A 24119-nucleotide genomic window follows, 5' to 3' on the forward strand; every position below is an offset into this window, starting at 1 on the left:
AAAGGGACTTTCAGGAGTCATCTCCAACATCACAGTTCAAAAGCATCAATTCTTCGGTGCTCAGCCTTCTTCACAGTCCAACTCTCACATCCACACATGACCACTAGAAAAACGATAGCCTTGACTAGACGGACCTTTGTTGGCAAAGTAATGTCTCTGCTTTTGAATATGCTATCTAGGTTGGTCATAACTTTCCTTCCAAGGAGTAAGCGTCTTTTACTTTCATGGCTTCAGTCACCATCTGCAGTGATTTTGGAGCCCAGAAAAATAAAGTCTGACACTGTTTCCACTATTTCCCCATCTGTTTGCCATGAAGTGATGGGACCAGATGCCATGATCTTCGTTTTCTGAATGTTGAGCTTTAAGCCAACTTTTTCACTCTCCTCTTTCACTTTCATCAAGAGGCTTTTTAGTTCCTCTTCACTTTCTGCCATAAGGGTGGTGTCATCTTCATATCTGAGGTTATTGATATTTCTTCCGGAAATCTTGATTCCAGCTTGTGCTTCTTCCAGACCAGCATTTCTCATGATGTACTCTGCATATAAGTTAAATAAGCAGGATGACAATATACAGCTGTGATGTACAACTTTTCCTATTTGGAACCAGTCTGTTGTTCCATGTCCAGTTCTAACTGTTGCTTCCTGACCTGCATATAGCTTTCTCAAGAGGCAGGTCAGGTGGTCTGGTATTCCCATCTCTTTCAGAATTTTCCACAGTTTATTGTGATCCACACAGTCAAAGACTTGGCATAGTCAATAAAGCAGAAATAGATGTTTTTCTGGAACTCTCTTGCTTTTTCGATGATCCAGTGGATGTTGGCAATTTGATCTCTGGTTCCTCTGCCTTTTCTAAAACCAGCTTGAACATCTGCAAGTTCATGGCTCACGTACTGCTGAAGCCTGGCTTAGAGAAATTTGAGCATTACTTTACTAGCGTGTGAGATGAGTGCAATTGTGTGGTAGTTTGAGCATTCTTTGGCATTGCCTTTCTTTGGGATTGGAATGAAAACTGACCTTTTCCAGTCCTGTGGCCACTGCTGAGTTTTCCAAATTTGCTGGCATATTGAGTGCAGGATTTTCACAGCATCATCTTTCAGGATTTGAAATAGTTCAACTGGAATTCCATCACCTCCACTAGCTTTGTTCGTAGTGATGCTTTCTAAGGCCCACTTGACTTCATATTCCAGGATGTCTGGCTCTAGGTGAGTGATCATACCATCGTGATTATCTTGGTCATGAAGATCTTTTTTTGTACAGTTCTTCTGTGTATTCTTGCCACCTTTTGTTAATATCTTCTGCTTCTGTTAGGTCCATACCATTTCTGTCCTTTATCGAGCTCATCTTTGCATGAAATGTTCCCTTGGTATCTCTAATTTTCTTGAAAAGACCTCTAGTCTTTCCCATTCTGTTGTTTTCCTCTATTTCTTTGCATTGATCACTGAGGAAGGCTTTCTTGTCTCTCCTTGCTATTCTTTGGAACTCTACGTTCAAATGGGATATTTTTCCTTTTCTCCTTTGCTTTTCAGGTTTCTTATTTTCATAGCTATTTGTAAGGCCTCCCCAGACAGCCATTTTGCTTTTTTGCATTTCTTTTCCATGGGGATGGTCTTGATCCCTGTCTCCTGTACAATGTCACGAACCTCCCTCCATAGTTCATCAGGCACTCTATCTATCAGATCTAGGCCCTTAAATCTATTTTTCACTTACACTGTATAATCATAAGGGATTTGATTTAGGTCATACCTGAATGATCTAGTGGTTTTCCCTACTTTCTTCAATTTAAGTCTGAATTTGGCAATAAGGAGTTCATGATCTGAGCCACAGTCAGCTCCTGGTCTTGTTTTTGTTAACTATATAGAGCTTCTCCATCTTTGGCTGCAAAGAATATAATCAATCTGATTTTGGTGTTGACCATCTGGTGATGTCCATGTGTAGAGTCTTCTCTTGTGGTGTTCGAAGAGGGTGTTTGCTATGACCAGTGCATTTTCTTGGCAAAACTCTGTTAGTCTTTGCCCTGCTTCATTCCATATCCCAAGGCCAAATTTGCCTGTTACTCCAGGTGTTTCTTGACTTCTTACTTTTGCATTCCAGTCCCCTATAATGAAAAGGACATCTTTTTTGGGTATTACTTCTAAAAAGTCTTGTAGGTCTTCACAGAACCGTTCAACTTCTGCTTCTTCAGCGTTACTGGTTGGGGCATAGACTTGGATTACCGTGATATTGAATGGTTTGCCTTGGAAATGAACAGAGATCATTCTGTCATTTTTGAAATTGCATCCAAGTACTGCATTTCAGACTCTTTTGTTGACCATGATGGCTACTCCATTTCTTCTAAGGGATTCCTGCCCGCAGTAGTAGATATAATGGTCATTTGAGTTAAATTCACCCATTCCAGTCCATTTTAGTTCGCTGATTCTCTGAATGTCGACGTTCACTCTTGCCATCTCCTGTTTGACCACTTCCAATTTGCCTTGATTCATGGACCTAACATTCCAGGTTCCTATGCAATATTGCTCTTTACAGCACAGACAGGTACACACTGCTAAATTTAAAATGATAATCAACATGGACCTACCTTATAGCATAGGGAACTCTGCTCAATGCTATGTGGCAGCCTGGATGGAAGAGGGGCTTGGGGGAGAATGGGTACATGTATATGTATTTCTGAGTCCCTTTGTAGTTCTCCTGAAAATATCACAACATTGTTAATAGGCTATACAGCAATATAAAATAAAAAGTTAAGAAAAAATAAAATCAAGTTGATAAATGACACATAAAACTCACAAATATAAATATATTTCTTTGATTAAATTCAGTATCAATTATTTGATTTCACATAAAACAACATAATCATTTAGATCAAATCAGTGCATTTAGGATTTTATAGGTTTTATAGTATATTTTTTGCATTTATTTTGCTTATTTCTATATAAAGGTTGAAAGCAACCATTCACATCTAGTTTCAAATTAGAGATAACAATACTTAAGAAAATGTATAGTCAACAAGAACATTTTTTTCTGATTGTATATAATTCAAGTTGAAGTACCAACAATCTAGATTCTGCATTTCACCTCTGGGCATATACACAGGAGATTTGGAAACGTATGGTCAAACAGAAACTTATATATAAATTTTCATAAGAGCACTATTAATAATAATCTGAAGTAGGAACAACTGAGTTCAGTTCAGTTTCAGTTTAGTCGCTTAGTTGTGTCCAGCTCTTTGCAACCACATGGACTGGAGCACACCAGGAGTCCCTGTCCACCACCAACTTCCAGAGGTTACACAAACTCATTTCCATTGAGTCAGTGATGCCATCCAACCATCTTATCCTCTGTTCTTCCCTTCTCCTGCCTTTAATCTTTCCCAGGGTCTTTTCCAATGAGTCAGTTCTTCACATCAGGTGGCCAAATTATTGGAGCTTCAACTTCAACATCAGTCCTTCCAATGAATATTCAGGACTGATTTCCTTTAGGATTGAATGGTTGGCTCTCCTTGTAGTCCAAGGGACTCTCAAGAGTCTTCTCCAACACCAAGTTCAAAAGCATCAATTCTTCAGCACTCAGCTTTCTTGATAATACAACTCTCACATCCAAACACAACTACTGGGAAAACCATAGCCTTGACTAGACGGACCTTTGTTGGCAAAGTAATGTCTCTACTTTTCAATATGCTGTCTAGGTTGGTCATAACTTTCCTTCCAAGGAGTAAGCGTCTTTTAATTTCATGGCTGCAGTCACCATCTGCAGTGATTTTGGAGCCCCCCAAAATAAAGTCTGTCACTGTTTCCATTGTTTCCCCATCTATTTGCCATGAAGTGATGGGACCAGATGCCATGATCTTAGTTTTCTGAAAGTTGAGTTTTAAGCCAATTTTTTCACTTTTCTCTTTCACTTTCATCAAGAGCCTCTTTAGTTCTTCTTTGCTTTCTGCCATAAAGGTGCCATAAGGGTGGTGTCATTTGCATATCTGAGGTTATCTGCATTCCTGAGGCAGTAAACTTAATAACCTCAGAAACAACCCATATACCCATAAAGTAATGAATTAGTAAAAAATGTACTACATCTACACCATGCACAATTTTTTGGCTATAAAAGGAATGAAGTGCTGGTAGGTGCTATGAAGTAGATGAACCTTGAAAACATTATGCCAAATGAAAGAAGGTAGATGCAAAAGGCTACATGGTGTATGATTGTATTTACATGAACTGTGCACAAAAGACAAGTCCATAACAGCAGAAAAGCACATTATGGTGTCCTAGAGTGAGGGATGGGAAGAAGCAATGCCTGCAAGTAGGCATGAGGGATCTTTCTAATGTGATAGAAATGTTCTAAAATTGGATTGTGGTATTGGTGGCAAAACTGTGAAATCACTGAACTGTATACTTTATTTATTTATTTATTTTTGGCCTTGGAATATTGTTTTTTTTTTTTAAACTTTATATAATTGTATTAGTTTTGCCAAATATCAAAATGAATCCACCACAGGTATACATGTGTTCCCCATCCTGGACCCTCCTCCCTCCTCCCTCCCCATACCATTCCTCTGGGTTGTCCCAGTGCACTAGCCCCAAGCATCCAGTATCGTGCATCGAACCTGGACTGGCAACTCGTTTCTTACATGATATTTTATGTGTTTCAATGTCATTCTCCCAAATCTTCCCACCCTCTCCCTCTCCCACAGAGTCCATAAGACTGTTCTATACATCAGTGTCTCTTTTGCTGTCTCGTACACTGGGTTATTGTTACCATCTTTCTAAATTCCATATATATGCATTAGTATACTGTATTGGTGTTTTTCCTTCTGGCTTACTTCACTCTGTATAATAGGCTCCAGTTTCATCCACCTCATTAGGACTGATTCAAATGTATTCTTTTTAATGGCTGAGTAATAGCAACCTAGATGTCCATCAGCAGATGAATGGATAAGAAAGCATGGTACATATACACAATGGAGTATTACTCAGCCATTAAAAAGAACTGTATACTTTAAATGGTGGGTTTTATGACGTGTGAATTATATCTCAAGAAATTTGTTATTAAAAAGTCAATAGTCTAGGTCCTTTTAACACATTATTCCAGCCACTTTTAATCATACTAATTAAGTGAAAATAATTAAAATAGTGCTAATTCTTAATATTTACAGAAAGATTTACAATTCAAAGTCAAATTTGCACATACATTATCTCATGTGAAATTCATAAGACTATAATGTGAGAGGTATTATCATCTCAGGTTTACAGATAAAGAAATTTGGTGATCATCAGACAATTTGAGTAACTTGTTCATTCTCACACACCAGTCATTGTGTGGTCAGGATTTAAACCCAGATGTTATGGTTCAAAATCTTACACTTTAAGTACCAAGCAGCAATTATGAACTATAATTGTTCTGAGGTATTATAATTGTTCTGAGGAAGAACCAACCATTGAGACTTTAAATGTCAGGAATGAAAACTTTAATGTAGGATTAGGTCTTTACTTTTCATAGATAATAAGTTGAATGTTTTCCAGGGTATCTGGTAGCTCTTCCAGAATGGTCCTTGGCAAAAGTTTCATCATCTTCAATACAGAGACCAATTGGCTACATCTCATTGAAAAACAAAACAAAACAAAACAAAACAAAACCAAAACAGTATTAGATTCCTTAAACTAATTAGGGAGAAAATGATGTTATCTGTAAGCCTTAGGGACTTAAAACAGACTTCATGGAATCTGGTTCTTTAGAGACGCCAGTTCTTTTTTTTTTTTTTTTTACCATATTCTTTTTTTTTTTTTTTTTCTGAAAAATTTCACAATATAATGTTGATAGTTTACCATGAAGAAATTAAGAAAAGAGAATAGTTTCTAATGTTTATCCATGTATTGACTGTTCGTAGTGCTCTTTACTCCTTCCTGTATTTCCAAGTTTTGTTTTGATATTATCATCATTCATAAAGGACTTTATCATTTTTATAGCTCGTGCATGCTTCCTTAGCTTTCATTTCTCTGAAGGTGTTTTCACCCCATTTCAAAAGATACTTTCAATGAATATCTATTACAGAATTGACAGCTTTAATTTTTCAGCACTTTTTTTTTTTTGATAAATTTAACGCCTTTTATTGCCATACCTCATTTTACTGTGCTTTGCTTTAGTGAACTTTATAGATACATGTTTTTTTTTTTTTTTCCTTGTTAATTTTCTGTTTAGTTGATCTATCCATAAGTGTGAGTGGGGTATTAAAGTCTCCCACTATTATTGTGTTATTGTTAATTTCTCCTTTCATACTTGTTAGGATTTGTCTTACATACTGCAGTGCTCCCATGTTGGGTGGATATATATTTATAATTGTTATATCTTCTTCTTGGATTGATCCTTTGATCATTATGTAGTGACCTTCTTTGTCTCTTTTCACAGCCTTTGTTTTAAAGTCTAATTTATCTGATACGAGTATTGTGACTCCTGCTTTCCTTTGGTCCCAATTTGCATGGAAAATCTTTTTCCAGCCCTTCACTTTCAGTCTGTATGTGTCCCCTGTTTTGAGGTGGGTCTCTTGTAGACAACATATGTAGGGGTCTTGTTTTTGTATCCATTCAGCCAGTCTTTGTCTTTTGGTTGGGGCATTCAACCCATTTACGTTTAAGGTAATTACTAATAAGTATGATCCCGTTGCCATTTACTTTATTGTTTTGGGTTCGAGTTTATACACCATTTTTGTGTTTCCTGTCTAGAGAATATCCTTTAGTATTTGTTGGAGAGCTGGTTTGGTGGTGCAGAATTCTCTCAGCTTTTGCTTGTCTGAAAAGCTTTTGATTTCTCCTTCATACTTGAATGAGATCCTTGCTGGATACAATAATCTGGGCTGTAGGAGATGCCAGTTCTATTTAAGCCTCTGATACCCACTCTTGAGGAGGTTTTAGAGCCTAGAGAAAGGATCAATGATTCAATGAGCTCTAGATTGGGAATCTATTTGCACAGACCCTGACCAGCTCAAGCACAGAACCACAGCCACACCACAAGCCTAAAGACCCCAGGATCAAGCCAGTTTGTATCCTTTCTTGACAAGGTGACCATAAAAGCATCCATAAGAGACACCAGAAGAACAGAGAAGTGTAAAACTGTACTGACCTGGACCACAACTCTGTTTTTATGATGGTATAAGCCTACATGTTTATTATAACATATAGTTTCCTTTCTTTTTCCCTGTATCTTTTCCTATCACTTTCTCACTCCTATCTGCCCTTTCTGCCATGTAACTTCCTTATTCTATTTTTTCCCCATTTGCTTTAAGTAGATGCTAAGACATTTTCACTCTTTGTTATGGAATATAAACACAAATATATTTGTTTCACCTTAGTTCTTAACCTTTTCAGTCATAGACATTATGTGTCATTTTTCTAGTTTAGTCTAAGTAGTGATTGCTCATCATTTTGATGGCTGTGACCCCTTTTAAGAACCCAAAAATACTTATGGACATTTTCCCAGAAAAAAATATATGTCTGTGTGTGTATGTCTGTGTGTATCTCCCTCCCCATCCCCCTGATATGACATGGTGAAAATGATGTCAAGGGATTAGGTAGAACTGATTCAGATTAACCACAACATACCCTGGACCTAAATTCTAATCCTGAATCTAAGACATTGGGCATTTTTGTCCTCTCTTGACCTTTATTTTTTCATTTACGATTCGAGACACAAACTGAGTTCATCTTTTTGTCTCCTTCCAGGTTTAGCCACGTAGAATTTACTCTGCATTAGTTATAGTATATGTCAGCTCTATGGCTCTCCTTTGTATGATGATAATAAAGATATGTTTACAGTTAAGGAATTGTGCCATAGAATTATTCATTAGAACATTATGATTTGGGCTCCTGGATTGTTAAATTGTTCACTGGCCTAACTGTTCTCATGAATTTTGAGAGAAGAAATTTAAAATAACCACTTTAATATATTTACAGTGTTCTTGTCCCTGGAGAGTCATTCAAATGACTGACATTGCTTGGTATGTCATTTCCTGGTATTCACGTCAATGCTATTATACACAGAGTAAACACAGCCTGATAGTCCTTTTTCTATCCATTTTATTTTCTGACTCATTTTACAGCCTTACAACTGCATGAGGCTTCTTTTTCAACAACATGAAACCTGGACTGAGACTTTTAAAAATTCAGAAATAATTATAGACCAACTGTAATCAGGTGACTCATGCTTAGCAAACACCTCACCAGATCTCTATTTTGGCGGGGAGACAGAGTGTCAGAAATTACTGTCTGGTAATCATACGTAACGTGGCAAATTATTTAATCTTCTATTATGCAGTTTACTCTTCTGAGGCACTTTCATTTTCAATCGTAAGTAATGTGGCAAATTATTATTCCATTTACTCTTCTGTAAATGGGGAATAATAATACAACTACTACAGATGGTTGTTAAGAGGATTAAATATGTTAATGTATATAAAGGGCTGATTATTAGTTATTATTTATTTAATTTACTGATTTTTAGCAGTACGTTGAAATCAGATAATAATGTGAGGAGTGGTGAGGGGAAGGAATGAAGACAGGACTCATAATTCCCTAGACTTCTCAAGTGCTCCCAGTTCCTCTCTTGTGTTCTGTATTTTGTACTCATCTATATTTTCCTAAATGCAAGGAGCAATCTTCCATTTTTTGGTTACATCTTTAGCCCTGAACTTCTCTTTGGTTTCAGAGTCATGCATTCAACTCCACTTTGGACATCATCAATTACTTGGTCCATAGGTTCCTCAAAGTCAATAGATACAGGAACAATTATATTATTTACCTTAAAAATAGATTTTCATTCTATAATTCACTTAGTTCCATATTTCATTGAATAGCACTACCGTCCACCATGTTGAATTAAGAGAATAATTTAGCATTATAGGAATGAGGGTTTTTTCAATGTCTAAACATTTGCTAATGTTGTTTTATTGCATGTTATAATTTCTCTTTTCTGATTTGAAAACTGTCCCCTTTCTGCTCTTGGATCAATAGAATCAATAGAATGTATTCTTTTTATTCAAAACTTCAATGAAAAAAAAATCAAAACATGTTATCTAAAAAAGGCATGGTCTAAATAAACTTTTATGATTTATTTTATCATAAAATTTTAGATATCTTATTATTCCCTGAGGCAATGAAGAAAAAAAGCTGAAGGATGTGTGTAAGATAGATCCCTTAAAGTTAATAATCTGTTTTTCTGATTAATTTCTGACTCATCACACATGTTAGTCTTGATTTTACTCTTAAAAGTTGCTTTCCCTTTGCATATTAAAAAAAAAACTGTTTAGGATGTTAAGTTCATCTGATTTCATATGGTTGCTTCGGGAGCAAAAAGTATCCTATTTCAGATAGTTCATGAAATTTGTTATTTCTGAATCTCTTTTAGAGAATACAAAAAAACCTTTCCAGAATGTTATGAAATATTCTTTATTTTCAGTGATTTACTTTATCCATAGTTTTTGAAAATGTTTTGTATGTACATTTGTGCAATGCTAGTTGGAATACTCAAATTTAGTTAAATTAAAAGAATTATAAAAGTTGATCCATATATCTTCCCTACTTAGATCAGAAATAGGATACATAATATATCCAAATATTTTAGTAAAGAAAAACTTACTGCCATTTTAGGCAGTTTCTTTTACCAATATCTTCCATATGGATGTAGATGAAAATGTGGACACTATACAACACCTTATGATTAAAGGAAGGGCATGCTGGAAAGAATACAGTGTATTGTGTATTTTTGATGACAGTCCAAATACACAAAGATGTTTTGATAGGCTTGGGTGATGGGTGAATACTAAAACTATAAAACTGGACACCTATAAATTATATATGTAGGAACCTGTGTTTTCATAAAAAAAGACATAAAAAATGTTTTCAGCACTAAATAACAGAAACCAGTGTGAAAACGTCTTTTTAGCTTCACATGTGAATAATTCAATTTCAGATCACAGTGTTCTCAAAGTTGCTTTGAAAGTTCATGAAATGTATAAGTGCACTGACAGAAATAGAATAAGGAATGCAGGGTAACAGCTCTCATTGTATAACTGTCTGCAATGTTTAACAATAATAGACAGGAAGAGCACAGTGAGACAAAAATTGGAAAGGAGGGACTCAGTGACAACTTGGCAAAGGTGTTTATGGAGAAATCTAAATTTAAAAAAATGAATGACCAAGCCACATTGTCTTGTCCTCTCAGTTTAGAAAATACAATAATATTTTATCTTATCTGCATTTCCATAATTATTTTTCTTCTTTTCCAATTACGGTATAATGGATTTAGAATCCTTGGAGTCTAATTCTGGATCTTCCATGAGTTATATATGAGAAATTCAACAAGTTACTTAATCTCTCTGAATCATAATTTCATCATCTATGAAATAGAAATATTATTCCTATCTTATATATACAACTCTGTTATTGTTTAGTCACTCAGTCGTGTTCCATTCTTTGTGACCCTATGGACTGTAGCCCACCAGGCTCCTCTGCCAGTGGGATTTCCCAGGCAAGAATACTGGAGTGGGTTGCCATTTCCTTCTCCAGAGGATCTTCCCTTATCAGACTCTATTAAGGCTTAACTCGAGAATGGTCATAAAAATTCTCTGTAAACTATAAACATGCCTCATTTTTTTCCTTTTCTTTTCTCTACTCTGTTTTCCTTCCCTTTCCTTTTTTTTTTTTTTCATCAGTTTTCAAGGCTTCTACTCTCTTTGTCACTTGCTCCTCTCTCTCTGATAATAATAAAACAATGTCTGTCCATATACCAGCCTGCCTTCAGTCCTCACCTCAGAGACGGCACCTCCTTCTGGGGTATTTGCTATTCTTGATGTCTCAGTCACAATAAGCATTATCCTTCCATGAATAGAACCTATGATCGTCTTTCCTTTTATGAATCTATTGGTAGCAAGCTGCGGATTTTGGTGCTGTGGGTCATTAACTTACTGTCACTTCCCCTCTTTCCAGGACAAAAATCTAACTTTTACAGAGATAAGGAATCACACTTTGGTTAAAGAGTTCATCCTGTTGGGCATCCCTCGAACCCAGGGGCAAGAAGTTGTGCTGTTTGTGGTGTTCTTCATCTTCTACGCCTGCACTCTGCTAGGAAATCTGCTTATCCTGCTAGCTGTGGTGTCTGATTCCTGCCTCCACACTCCTATGTATTTCTTTCTTTGTAACCTCTCTGTGCTGGACATTGGTTTCTCTTCTGTGAGCACCCCAAAGATGTTGGCCAACCTGCTGGTGAAGAGCCGGGTCATCTCCCTGGATGGCTGCATGTCCCAGGTCTTCTTTTACCACTTCCTAGGCTGCACGGAGTCTCTGCTCTACACGGTGATGGCGTATGACCGATTTGCTGCAATCTGCCACCCGCTGCGTTATGCCATCATCATGAACCGTCAGGCGTGTGCCCTGCTGGTGGCTGGCACCTTGGCTATTAGCTCTTTCCATGCCACAAGTCTCACTACACTGACCTTCGAATTGCCATACTGTGGGTCTAATGAGATAGATTATTTCTTCTGCGACATCTTTCCTGTTGTCAAATTGGCCTGTAGTAACACACTCGTCATTGAGACGGTGAGCTTCACCAACATTGGCCTCATTCCCATGATCTGTTTCCTCCTCATTGTTTGCTCCTACTTGCGCATCGTCACTGCAGTGCTAAAGATGCACTCGGCTGAGGGGCGGCACAAGGCGGCGTCCACCTGTGCCTCCCACCTCTCTGTGGTCACTCTGTTCTTTGGGCCCTGTGCTCTTGTCTATACCCAGCCGTCTTTGAGTGAGGTGCTGGTCACTCCAGTGCAAATCTTTGCAAGTGTAATCACTCCCATGCTGAACCCCACAATCTATACTTTGAGAAACAAAGATGTCAAGGGCGCCCTGAAGAAACTGGTTGGGGGCCAGATCGTTTCAGAAGGAGGTCACTAGTCACTTGTGGGTAAAGCTGACTTTTTTCCCCTCCTCATTTGTATATTAAATTAATTTTTAAAATATATCTATGACAGTTGTAAAGATCTTTTTGCAATAAAGAGAATGGGGAAGCAACTCTAGCTGATCCAAACTGGTGGCATTTCCCCCATCTCAGAGACCAGGCATCAGCAAATATTTTTTCTAAAGGTCCAGACAGTATGTATTTTAGGCTTTGGGAACCAGAGGGTCTCTATCACAAATACAAGATTCTGCTATGGTAGCATGAAAACAGGCATAGAATGAATGAATAAACACAAATGAATGAAAAAAGAGAAGGCTTGATCCAGTGAAATTCCATTTACACAAATAGGCTACAGGCAAGATATTCCCCACAAGCCATAGTTTGCTGATCTCTGTCGGAGGTTACTTGAATTTGAAATCAGTTTTTTTCCAAGGCTACGTTGATAGTGCTTCAAGACTGGACTTTGATGTGGGCTGAGTCCTACAAGGGCACAAGCTGAACTATTGATCAAAGATGGTCAAGGAAGGGATGGGTGTCAGGAACACAGGGAGCACACAGCATCTCAGTGAGACCTGTTATCGCTACAGGCTCATCTGAGTATAACCCATGCTAAAGTTTGGCCACCTGATACAAAGGAGAGAAACCCTGATGCTGGGAAAGATTGAGGGCAGGAGAAGAAGGGGGTGACAGAGGATGAGATGTTGGATAGCATCACCGACTCAATGGACATGGGTTTAAGCAAACTCCAGGAGACAGTGAGGGACAGGGAAGCCTGGTGTGCTGCAGACCATGGGGTTATAGAGAGCCCGACATGACTTAGTGACTGAACAACAAACAGTGCCAAAAATAACGGGCTTCCCAGGTGGCTCAGTGGTAAAGAATGTATCTTCCAATCAGGAGATGCAGGTTCAGTCTCTGGGTCAGGACGATCCCCTGGAGAAGGAAATGGCAACTTACTTCAGTACTCTTGTCTGGGAAATCCCATGGACAGAGGAGTTTGGCAGGCTACAGTCCATGGGGCTGCACAGATTAGACATAATTTAAAGATTAAACAACAGCAACAATGCCTAGAAATGTACTGATATCTTTGGTCTTGGTACTAGAAATGGTTTGTGGCCAGTTTTCTGAGGCTTGAAGGTCATAGAGGTCATTATTAGTAGTAGTGTTAGTCACTCAGTCATGTCCGACTCTTTGCGATCCCACGGACTGTAGCCTGCCAGGCTCCAGAATTCCAGTCCATGGAATTCTCCAGGCAAGAATACTGGAGTGGATTGCCATTTCCTTCTCCAGAGGATCTTCCCGACCCAGGGATTGAACCCGAGTCTCCTGCATTGCAGGCAGATTCTTTATCGTCTGAGCTATAGGGAAGATGCATAGAGGTCATTACTGTTGCTTATAAAAGCAATTTATGTTTACCTCAGAAATTGCTCAGCTTCCCTCTGTTGGTATCAACCACTCCATTAGCATCCCAGCTCTAAAGCCCCAAAGGTGACTGGGTGGGCACCTTGGAATATTCTGTTGAAATGACTACCAAGTTTTGTCACAAGATAGGATTATTTTATCTCTGTTTAGCAGAGTTGTCAACAGCGTGAATCTCCTCCTGGAACCTTTAGTTTTTAGACTCCATGCTCAATGGTAAAGGACACAATATGTGTGTGTGTTCATGTGTGTTACTATATTTATTCAGCAGTGTGACCAGCCCCTCTGAGGGAGCTGAGAGGGAGCTGAGAAGTAAAGATAGTTCTCTCATTGGGACCATGGACTTTGCATGTTTTATTCACACTCCATGTATTCTGGGAACCTGTGTAAGTTCTTGTTTAACTAACTGAGCAAACTGTGTTATTAGGTGGTACAGGCAACTCGAGCCGGCCTCAGCCTGAGCAGATAGAAAGATATAGATAAAGCCTTCTTTCTAGTGATATCGGGCCAAGTTCTTTTTTTCCCATTTCCACATAAAAGCAGATCCAACAAAATCCATGGTGCCAAGCCCCCAGAATATTTAAAGTGGCTAGTATATTGGAGGGGGCTTTCCTTGTAGCTCAGTCGGTAAAAAATCTGTCTGCAATGCAGGAGACCCGGGTTCAATGCCAGGGTCAGGAAGATCTCCTGGAGAAGCAAACAGTAACCCACTCCAGTATTCTTGCCTGGAGAATCCCATGGACAGAGGAGCCTGGCAGGATACAGTCCATGGGGGTCACAAGAATTGAACACAACTTGGTGACTAAACTACTATTATAGTATATTGGAGAGACTTCCCTGGTGAACCACTGGTTAAGATTCTGTACTTCTTATACAGGGGATATGGGTTTGATCCTTGGTTGGGGAACTAAGATACCACATGTTGTGCAGAGTGGTCAAAAAAATAAATTAACAGGGGCTTAGTATACTGGAGCTCCTCTTTTGCCATTCCTAATTCTCCTCTGTTAAAATATAAAATACAAGTTTCTTCCAAAGGACAGAATCCAACTGTTATAGACACACTGGCAAGATCACACCAACTTCTGATTTTGACCTTTTCTAGAAAGATTGTCATTAACCATGGTTCTTGTGGCATGGGTAGAAGTCTGTGTGATTATTACTCTTAAATTGATATTAATTTTATATATTGATACATTTGTGTATTCTTACCTTCTATTTTTGTGATTATTCAACAGAGGTTTGGAAAAGGATTGAAAGTGTTAGTTGTTCAGTTGTATCCACCTCGTTGTGACCCCGTGGACTGTAACTCACCAGGCTCCTCTGTCCATAGAATTCTCCATGCAAGAATACTGGAGTGGGTTACCATTTCTTCTCCAAGGGATCTTCCCGACCTAAGGATTGACCCTAGTCTCCTATATTGCGGGCAGATTCTTTACTGTCTGAATCACCAAGAAAAGAACTATCCATCTGAAATCTTGGTGTCTAGTCTAAGAAGTAAGAAAACTAAAAGAATGACTCAAGAAAAGTTGCCTGTATATGGAAAAATAATACTGAGAGGAACTTGGGACAATTGGGAGTTGTCAGGCTTTATCCTCACATCTGTTCTCAAGTCCATTGAATTTTTTATTTATAGAGGTTGTTTTTTTTCTTAAATCTGTTACTTTCATCTCCTGAGAGGGACCATTGCCTTACATCTCCTAGAACATACTGTTTCAAATGAACTAATAGTGGAGAAACTTTGACAGCATTTCTAATTCTTTCTAATATCATTCTATGATGTCACATTTTATAAGTATTAAAATCCCTTCTTAGTACAGTTGCTTATTTTCCCACTAACAACACTGTGTTCGTCGTACCTTCTGTTTCCTCTAGTACATGCCATAGGTAGTACTGAGTAAAGGATGTCATCCAACAAGTCCTAGAATATGAAATTGAAAGGTATCAATCTGTCTTTTATTTATTTTTAAATTTTATTTTATTTTTAAATTTTACAATATAGTATTGGTTCTGCCATATGAATGAATGAATTGAATCCGCCACAGGCATACATGTGTTCCCCATCCTGAACCCTCCTCCCTCCTCCCTCCCCATACCATCCCTCTGGGTCGTCCCAGTGCACCAGCCCCAAGCATCCAGTATTGTGCATCGAATCTGGACTGGCGACTCGTTTCATATATGATATTATACATATTTCAATGCCATTCTCCCAAATCATCCCACCCTCTCCCTCTCCCACAGAGTTCAAAAGACTGTTCTATACATCAGTGTCTCTTTTGCTGTCTCGTATACAGGGTTATTGTTACCATCTTTCTAAATTCCATATATATGCGGTAGTATACTGTATTGGTGTTTTTCTTTATGGCTTACTTCACTCTGTAGAATAAGCTCCAGTTTCATCCACCTCATTAGAACTGATTCAAATGTATTCTTTTTAATGGCTGAGTAATACTCTGTTGTGTACATGTAGCACTGCTTTCTTATCCATTCATCTGCTGATGGACATCTAGGTTGCTTCCATGTCCTGGCTATTATAAACAGTGCTGTGATGAACATTGGGGTACACGTGTCTCTTTCAATTCTGGTTTCCTCAGTGTGTATGCCCAGCAGTGGGATTGCTGGATCATAAGGCAGTTCTATTTCCAGTTTTTTAAGGAATCTCCACACTGTTCTCCATAGTGGCTGTACTAGTTTGCATTCCCACCAACAGTGTAAGAGGGTTCCCTTTTCTCCACATCCTCTTCAGCATTTTTTACTTGTAGACTTTTGGATCACAGCCATTCTGACTGACGTGAAATGGTACCTCATAGTGGTTTTGATTTGCATTTCTCTGATAATGAGTGATGTTGAGCATCTTTTCATGTGTTTGTTCAATGTGTCTTACTATATCAAAACTCAGAGCATCCAAGGTTAATCACAGGAAGGAAAATCTTTAGTCCTTTTACAAAAGAGTCTCAAATTTGTCCCTCTGTGTCTCACTTTCTCCTTGTTGGCTCTCACCCTTTGATAAGTCAGAGGTACATGTTGCAGGTTGGCAATCTGAACCTGGTTTAGACAAGACATTTTTTTCTCTGATTAAAAAAAAAATGATGTTATTAGAAGGATAGCAATAGAAACAAGGGATATGAAAACTGAGAACGAGTAAATGTAAAAAACAGATTGAATTGTGAAGGCAGATATCACTCTCTCAGCAATGACTTCTTCATGAAAGCGCCTTCTCTTGGGGAAAGGAAAACACCGGTTTAAGATGTAAGAGTGTGCTAGCAAAGAGATGTGGTCTGAAAAGACAAACCTCCAGGAAATGAAGTACTAAGAGCAAGATAGGAGCTGTCACTGTTCAACTAGAGAATGTGTATGGGGGAGGTAGAATGAATTTCCAGACATGAATAGCAACTTTAGTCCAACACAAAGAAATACAAAAGGTGGAAGAAAGAAGTCATCTATTTGTTCAATAGACGTTTATTGAGCAGTCTTATATCCAAGGCACAATCTAAATGTTATTATACCTGAAATACTAACTCTAAAGTACTTGACTAAGTCAAGTCTAAAATCACTAGGGGGCTATTGACAAACCAGATGCAGAAATGTCAGAAAGCCAAAAGAGCAAGGTATATGAGAAACGGTTGTTGGAAATTAGACTGTTTAGACAAAGAGAAAGCAGATATAACCAAGGATCTCAAATTTGTAATGGGATGCTGAATGAAAAAAGGGTTAGATTCTATTGGTAATGTGCAAAGAGTAAAACAAGGAATATTTGCTAGAAAACTCAAGGAGGTAGGCTTTAAATGGAAGAGATAATTATTACAGAATGATCTGCTTGGAAAGAGTGTCATTCTTGGCCCAGAAGCACTGGAATGCATTCTAGGTTTCACAGAGTATATTCTAAATTATTCAGCAGCCTTTTCAAATTGAGGGTTTCAAAACCCACAGAGATTTCCTGGAAATGATCCTTGCACTTCATATCAGTAAGGAGAGCAAAGGTGTTACTTTTTTCCAATATGTGTTTTTTTTTTTAATGAGTTAACAAGAGTATTTTAATGCATTTTCCCCTAAATAAAAGCTTTGAAAGCCTCTGTGTGTGGCTTGAATAAACAAGAGCAGCAATTTGAGGCTATGAGACTATATGTTCACGATTTGGTCACTGATTTGTTGATGTGTGTGCTTAGTCGCTCAGTTGAGTCCGGCTCTCTCCAACCTCATGGACTGTAGCCAGCCAGGCTCCTCTGTCCATGGAATTTTCCAGGCAAGAATATTGGAATGGGTTGCCATTTCTTCCTCCAGGGGATCTTCGACCCAGGGATTGAACTGGAGTCTCCTGTGTCTCCTGAATTGCCCTCAGATTCTTTACTTTCTGAGGCTTGGGAAAGCCTGATTTGTTGATATTGTGCAAAAATAACAATTGATTACCCACTGTATCTTTAAATTGTTTGTCTTAACTGTTTATATGTAATTATATTCACATTGGACTAATGGTTAAAAAGACAAGGCATGAGGAAAAATGATACTGAGATTCAAACTAATACAGAGGGTAAATGTGTGCGTGCTCAGTTGCTGTTGTTTCTGACTCTCTGCAATCCTATGGACGATAGCCGGCCAGGCTCCTCTGTTTATGGGGTTTTTCCAGGCAAGAATATTGGAGTGGGTTGCCGTTTACAGAAGATAGATGGATTGACATAAATAACATATTTGGCTCACGTTGAACTTCGGATATTATACTCATCTCATCAAATTTTGGTCCCTGGTTTAAAATCAACTGTAAGATATATAGCAACAATTAAAACAAAGGTTTTGTTTCTTTTCCTGAGGATATAGACTTTGCCCTTGGTTTTTAAAATAGCTGATAAGTGTTTACAAATAAAAGACTGAATCTTTCACTTTTTAACATTACTTTTTAAAAATTTAAAGCATGAAGTGTTAAAATTTAGGCAGTGGGTTTTAAAAACTGTTTTTGTCCATGTATATGTCCTAATACTCAGTGACATTTTAGTCTGTACTTTTTGTACATGTTTGGTAAACTAGCCAAACATAGCATAATAAGGCATGAAAAAAATGTGGTTATAAATTATTTGTTGTTTTCCATAATCAATTCAAGATAAATTAATAGGGTACATTCTTTAGTGGTTAGAAATATATACATGTATACTAATGCATATATATGGAATTTAGAAAGATGGTAACAATAACCCGGTGTACGAGACAGCAAAAGAGACAATGATGTATAGAATAGTCTTATGGACTCTGTGGGAGAGGGAGAGGGTGGGTAGATTTGGGAGAATGGCAATGAAACATGTAAAATATCATGTAGGAAACGAGTTGCCAGTCCAGGTTCGATGCACGATGCTGGATGCTTGGGGCTGGTGCACTGGGACGGCCCAGAGGGATGGTATGGGGAGGGAGGAGGGAGGAGGGTTCAGGACGGGGAACACATGTATACCTGTGGTGGATTCATTTTGATATTTGGCAAAACTAATACAATTATGTAAAGTTTGAAAATAAAATAAAATTAGAAAAAAAAAAGAAATATATACATGTATATGTTTCATATATTATTTAAAATTAATAACATTTTTCATTTATTACAGTTTTTAAAATTGTTTTCCTTGTGGAACATCTTTAAATTATCATATGTGAAATGAATTGTCAGTCCAGGTTCAATGCATGATACAGGGTGCTTGGGGCTGGTGCACTGGGATGACCCAGAGGGATGGGATGGGGATGCGGGTGGGAGGGGGTTCAGGATGGGGAACACGTGTACGCCCATGGTGGATTCATGTCAATGTATGGCAAAACAATACAATATTGTAAAGTAAAAATAAATAAATAATAATAATAATAAAAAAGAATAATAGTAAATTCGTGGGAGTTTTTCAGCCAGTACAGGATATAGAATTTAATCTAGAAGTTCCCTTTGTGTAATTTTGTCATCCTCATCTTCTCAGCAGTTGTTAGACTGCTGAATTTTTGTTAAGAAAATACCTTCCTTTTATTTATGGATTTGCCACTATGAGTGCATATAAACAATATACTATTTTTTTTTTCTGGTTTTTAAACTTGGGGCTGGAGCACTGGGACGGCCCAGAGGGAGGGTATGGGGAGGGAGGAGGGTTCAGGATGGGGAGCATGGGTATACCTGTGGTGGATTCATTTCGATGTTGGGCAAAACTAATACAATATTGTAAAGTTTAAAAATAAAATAAAATTTAAAAAAATTTGTTTAAAAAGACTAACATGTGATTGCCCTTATTCCCATCAAACTTGCTTTTGAGATTGATCAATCTTAACCCATATGGTGTTTTTTTCAGTAATAATCTTTGCAGCAGTATATCTATTTTCTTAGTATTTTAAGAAGGTCAAAATTTAGCATCATTCATCTTTTTGCTTTTGGTTTTCTTTATTTCATTAGTTTATGCTTTTATTTATTTTAGTTCTTTGAAAATTAGGTAGCTCTCTGCCACATAAAATATCAGTTCTCACATTTCCAACATTTGTGTTCAAGAGTCAAGTTTATTGACTTCTGTTAAGTAAGAGAAGTTCCAGACTCAGCAAACATGTTTTGTGCTTAGTTGGACATAGTAGTATAAGTTACTAATAAATATTTGCTGATCGATACATTAATAGAATTCTGGGAAAGTCATGTGGAGAACAATTCCTCATTCAGGGAAGTCAACTTTGCCAATTGAGAATTCTGCTTTTAGGAGAATCTGATATCGGAAATTATATTTCCAAACTAAAATATCATAGAAAAGTATATGGGCTAAAGAGAAACTGAGATAAAGTATATGAAATTAGATAGTTAAAAGCCTGAGATATATGGTTGCTATTCTAAAAGTATACCCTGAAACTGGGGAAATGGTTTCTACATATGTCCTAAGGTTGAGCTGTACATCTTAGCTTTTCTCTAACTTCCCCAGGTCATTCACAGAAGTAGAAAATATAGATATGGCTCTATCTTGTTCACATCACAGTAATGTCACAGGGGAGTTATCATCACTCACTTCTAATTACTCCCTTTTCTCAACAACCCCCGCAAAACAGGATTCATTCAGGAATGGGGTTCCCCAAGGGCTTCAAGAGCTTTTAAATTTTCACTATGAGAAAACAATGTTGCTATTAGTGTTTTGCAAGAGATCTTTGCAGAAGGCAGAGGGACTTTCAGCTTTCTGTCACTTAATCTGAGTTTATTTCACTAAGAAGAAAGAACTTTCCAGATTATGAGAGGAGATCCTGATCCTGGCTTATGGTATGATGTCAGAAGCAAACTTGGGTGACAGATCCTAGAGAGACAAATACTACAGGATGAAACTTCGTCCTTGCTAGTCATGTAAGTGCCACCCTCATCTCTCTCTCTTTAAGTCCTCTTTTCTTCCTCAGGTATCCAGTGGAAAGGAGAATTTGGAGTCCCTGGTTTACAAATGGTCTCAAAGTCCAGGAAATGAACAGAAAGTTGTGGCTAAGAATAGAACACTGATTGCTTGGTTTGTCATTTACCTCATGATATTGGCTCACCAACTCCAAATCTTCCTTTACAACTAGGGCTTTGGTCTTCATTCAAACTAATTAAAAGATTGGACACTTAGATGAGCCTATCCCTGGACACCTTCAGTCCAGTTCTTTCCTTCTGTGTGACTCTCTTAATAAGATATCCAGGTCTCATTTTTTTTTTTTTTTTTGAGACTACAGATTATGTCGGCTTTCCAGGTGGCTCAACAGTAAAGAATCCACCTGCAATGCAGGAGCCACAGGAGATGCAGTTTTGATCCCCAGGTCAGGAAGATCCCCTGGAAGAGGGCACAGTAACCTACTCCAGTATTCTTGTCTGAAGAATCCAATGGACAGAGGAGCCTGGCGGGCTACAGTTCATGGGGTCACAAAGAGTCGTACAAGACTGAAGCGACTTAGCGTGCACTCACATACAGATTATGTAGCTCTTGTCTTGGGTCATCTTTTACAGCACAAAGCAAAGCTTCTTCTTGGGTTCAGATGCCATATAGGTAACAGAGAAACTTCAACTATTCAGAGGATGGTGCAAAAAAGAAACAGGTATATGATCAAGCTTCTTTACATGGTTGTTTAGGAAGACTAACATCTGATAGTGTCATGTAAGTCCTTGTACAAGACAAAACAACTGAATGATTTCCTTTCCAGTTATTCATGGAGTCGTTTCATCATCTCATTCATCAGATCTTTATTAAGAACCTACTCTGTGCTGGTCACTGTTTTCTGCACCGAGGGTATAGCAGTACATGTCAAAAAGTATTAATTCTTCTAGACTTTATATTTAAATGTGTATGTGTGTGTGTGTGTGTGTGTGTGTGTGGTGTTTCATGGAGAGACAAGCTGGTTTACATTGTTTACTAAAGAGAACTGGGAGCATTTTTGGAGCCTGGTGACATCAAAAGGAAAAACATAAACAACACAGAGGTGAAGGACAAAATTTGACAAGGTCAGTAACGCCACAGTCCATCACAAGTGCACACAGTGGAAAGACTTATGTCAGGGAAAAAAAAAAAAAGATTTAAGTACCTAGCTCTGCCATGTATAGTAACCTCAAATTAGGCGAGTCGTTCACTCTTCCTAATGTTCAGAAATTTCCTTTTCTATACATTTATCTCAAAGGGTTACTGGGAGGATTAAATGAACTGAGATCATGTTGAGTAAGCATTTCAAACTGTTATGAGGTTCAACCGTAGGTCTCACCAGAAAACAGATAAAATATAATTTTGTCACCAGCAGTGGCTCACAAATATAGTGATTCTCAAGTTTCATACTAGAGACATTAAAGAGCCTTTGTTTTTGAGGCTTCCTCCACTCTGAGGGAGCATATTTGTATGGGCATCACCCTTCTCTTTAAAAGCCTTGCTCCAACATTAAAAGTAGTGTTTTAATAAAGGATATTTGCATTTAGAATCAGTATGATAAAAATATTTGGTATAAAAACGATGACGTTTTGCTATGGTAGCTGCATTCCAGGTTAAATTCTCTGTAATTTGGCTTAGATATAGTATTTCCTTAACTTTGAATCAAAACGCTGTGATTTCCCTCACATATTTCATTTCTCCAGTACATTGTCTGCTGACATCAAATCAGGACATTCTTCTACATTCTCTGCTTCCGTTTCCTTCCACAGGACTGACATTCACGGAGATGAAGAACTGCTCTGAGGTGACTGAGTTCATCCTGTTGGGAATCCCGCACACGGAGGGGCTGGAGACTCTACTCTTTGTCCTGTTCTTGCCCTTCTATGCCTGCACCCTGCTGGGAAACATGTCGATCCTTGTAACTGTTCTTTCTTCCAGTAGCCTTCACACACCCATGTATTTTTTCCTGGGGAATTTGTCTGTGTTTGATATGAGTTTCTCCTCTGTGACCTGTCCTAAAATGCTGCTCTACCTCATGGGCCTGAGCCCACGCATTTCCTACAAGGACTGTGTCTCCCAGCTCTTCTTCTTCCATTTCCTCGGCAGCATCGAGTGTTTCTTGTACACCGTGATGGCTTATGACCGCTTCACTGCCATCTGTCACCCTCTGCGGTACTCAGTCATCATGAGCCCTAGAGTCTGCGTGGCCTTGGCTGTGGGGACGTGGCTGCTAGGATGTGTCCATTCCAGCGTCCTGACTTTGCTTACCTTCACCCTGCCATACTGTGGTCCCAATGAAGTGGCTCACTTCTTTTGTGATATTCCAGCACTCTTACCCTTGGCCTGTGCTGATACATCCTTGGCCCAGAGGGTGAGTTTCACTAACGTTGGCCTAGTATCTCTAGTCTGCTTTCTCCTAATCCTTGTGTCTTATACTCGGATCATCATCTCCATCTTGCGGATTCCATCAGCTGAGGGCCGTCGCCGGGCCTTCTCCACCTGCAGTGCCCACCTCATCGCCATCCTCTGTGCCTATGGACCCATCATTACTGACTACCTGCAGCCCACACCTAACCCCATGCTAGGAACCGTGGTGCAAATTCTGATGAATCTGGTGGGACCAATGCTGAACCCTTTAATCTACACCTTGAGGAATAAAGAAGTAAAAACAGCTCTGAAAAAAGTATTGCACAGGACAAACCATGTTCTTGTGATTTAAAAAGAATGGCTGGAAGGGTTGATGATGTGGAATTCTTTCTGCCTCAATATGCGAAATTTTTCTCTGGAATTCTTACATGTGTCTTTTCAGCTCATGCTGAATGCTGTGGATGGGTATGTCAAAATATGTCATCATTTTGTCTGTTTTATTTTCTTGTACTACCTAAGCCCCTCCTCATAGCTTCAGAATAGCATGTTGTTGTTATTCAGTCACTAAGTCATGCCTGACTCTTTGACCCCATGGACTGTAACCCACCTGGCTCCTCTGTCCATGGGATTCTCCAGGCAAGAAAACTGGGGTGGGTTGCCAGTTCCTTCTCCAGAGGATCTTCTCAACCTAGGAATTGAACCCACTTCCCCTGTATTCGCAAGCAGATTACTTACCACTGAGCACCAGAGAAACCTTTGAAATAGTATAGTCTTGTTATTTTGCTTTCCTTCTGTGGAGAATCTCTTCCCACTAAAAGGAAGGAAGATTGCCTTTGCCATTGCACTTTTCCTACCTTTTCTACTTTATTTCCTGCTAAACTTTTTGTGAGATAGGACAGTGAAAGATGAACTCCCCAGGTTGGCAGGTGTCCAGCATGCTACTGGAGATTGCTGCTGCTGCTGCTGCTAAGTCACTTCAGTCCTGTACGACTCTGTGCGACCCCACAGACGGCAGCCCACCAGGCTCCGCTGTCCCTGGGATTCTCCA

At 38.6% G+C, this 24119-nt stretch overlaps 2 protein-coding genes across 2 annotated transcripts; both read left to right on the top strand.

Moving 5' to 3' along the window:
• The first annotated feature begins 10873 nt into the window (after positions 1–10873).
• Positions 10874–11926, top strand: LOC102285276 (olfactory receptor 10D3). The gene has a single exon (XM_005902683.2). It carries the CDS (start codon positions 10874–10876, stop codon positions 11924–11926), a length of 1053 nt encoding a protein of 350 aa, XP_005902745.1.
• Positions 11927–22490: 10564 nt separating this feature from the next.
• LOC102284998 (olfactory receptor 10D3) lies at positions 22491–23423 on the top strand. Its single transcript, XM_005902682.2, has one exon. It carries the CDS (start codon positions 22491–22493, stop codon positions 23421–23423), a length of 933 nt encoding a protein of 310 aa, XP_005902744.2.
• Positions 23424–24119: the final 696 nt, after the last annotated feature.

The sequence above is a fragment of the Bos mutus genome, chromosome 29 (genome assembly GCF_027580195.1).
Source record: "Bos mutus isolate GX-2022 chromosome 29, NWIPB_WYAK_1.1, whole genome shotgun sequence".
NCBI lineage: Eukaryota > Metazoa > Chordata > Mammalia > Artiodactyla > Bovidae > Bos > Bos mutus.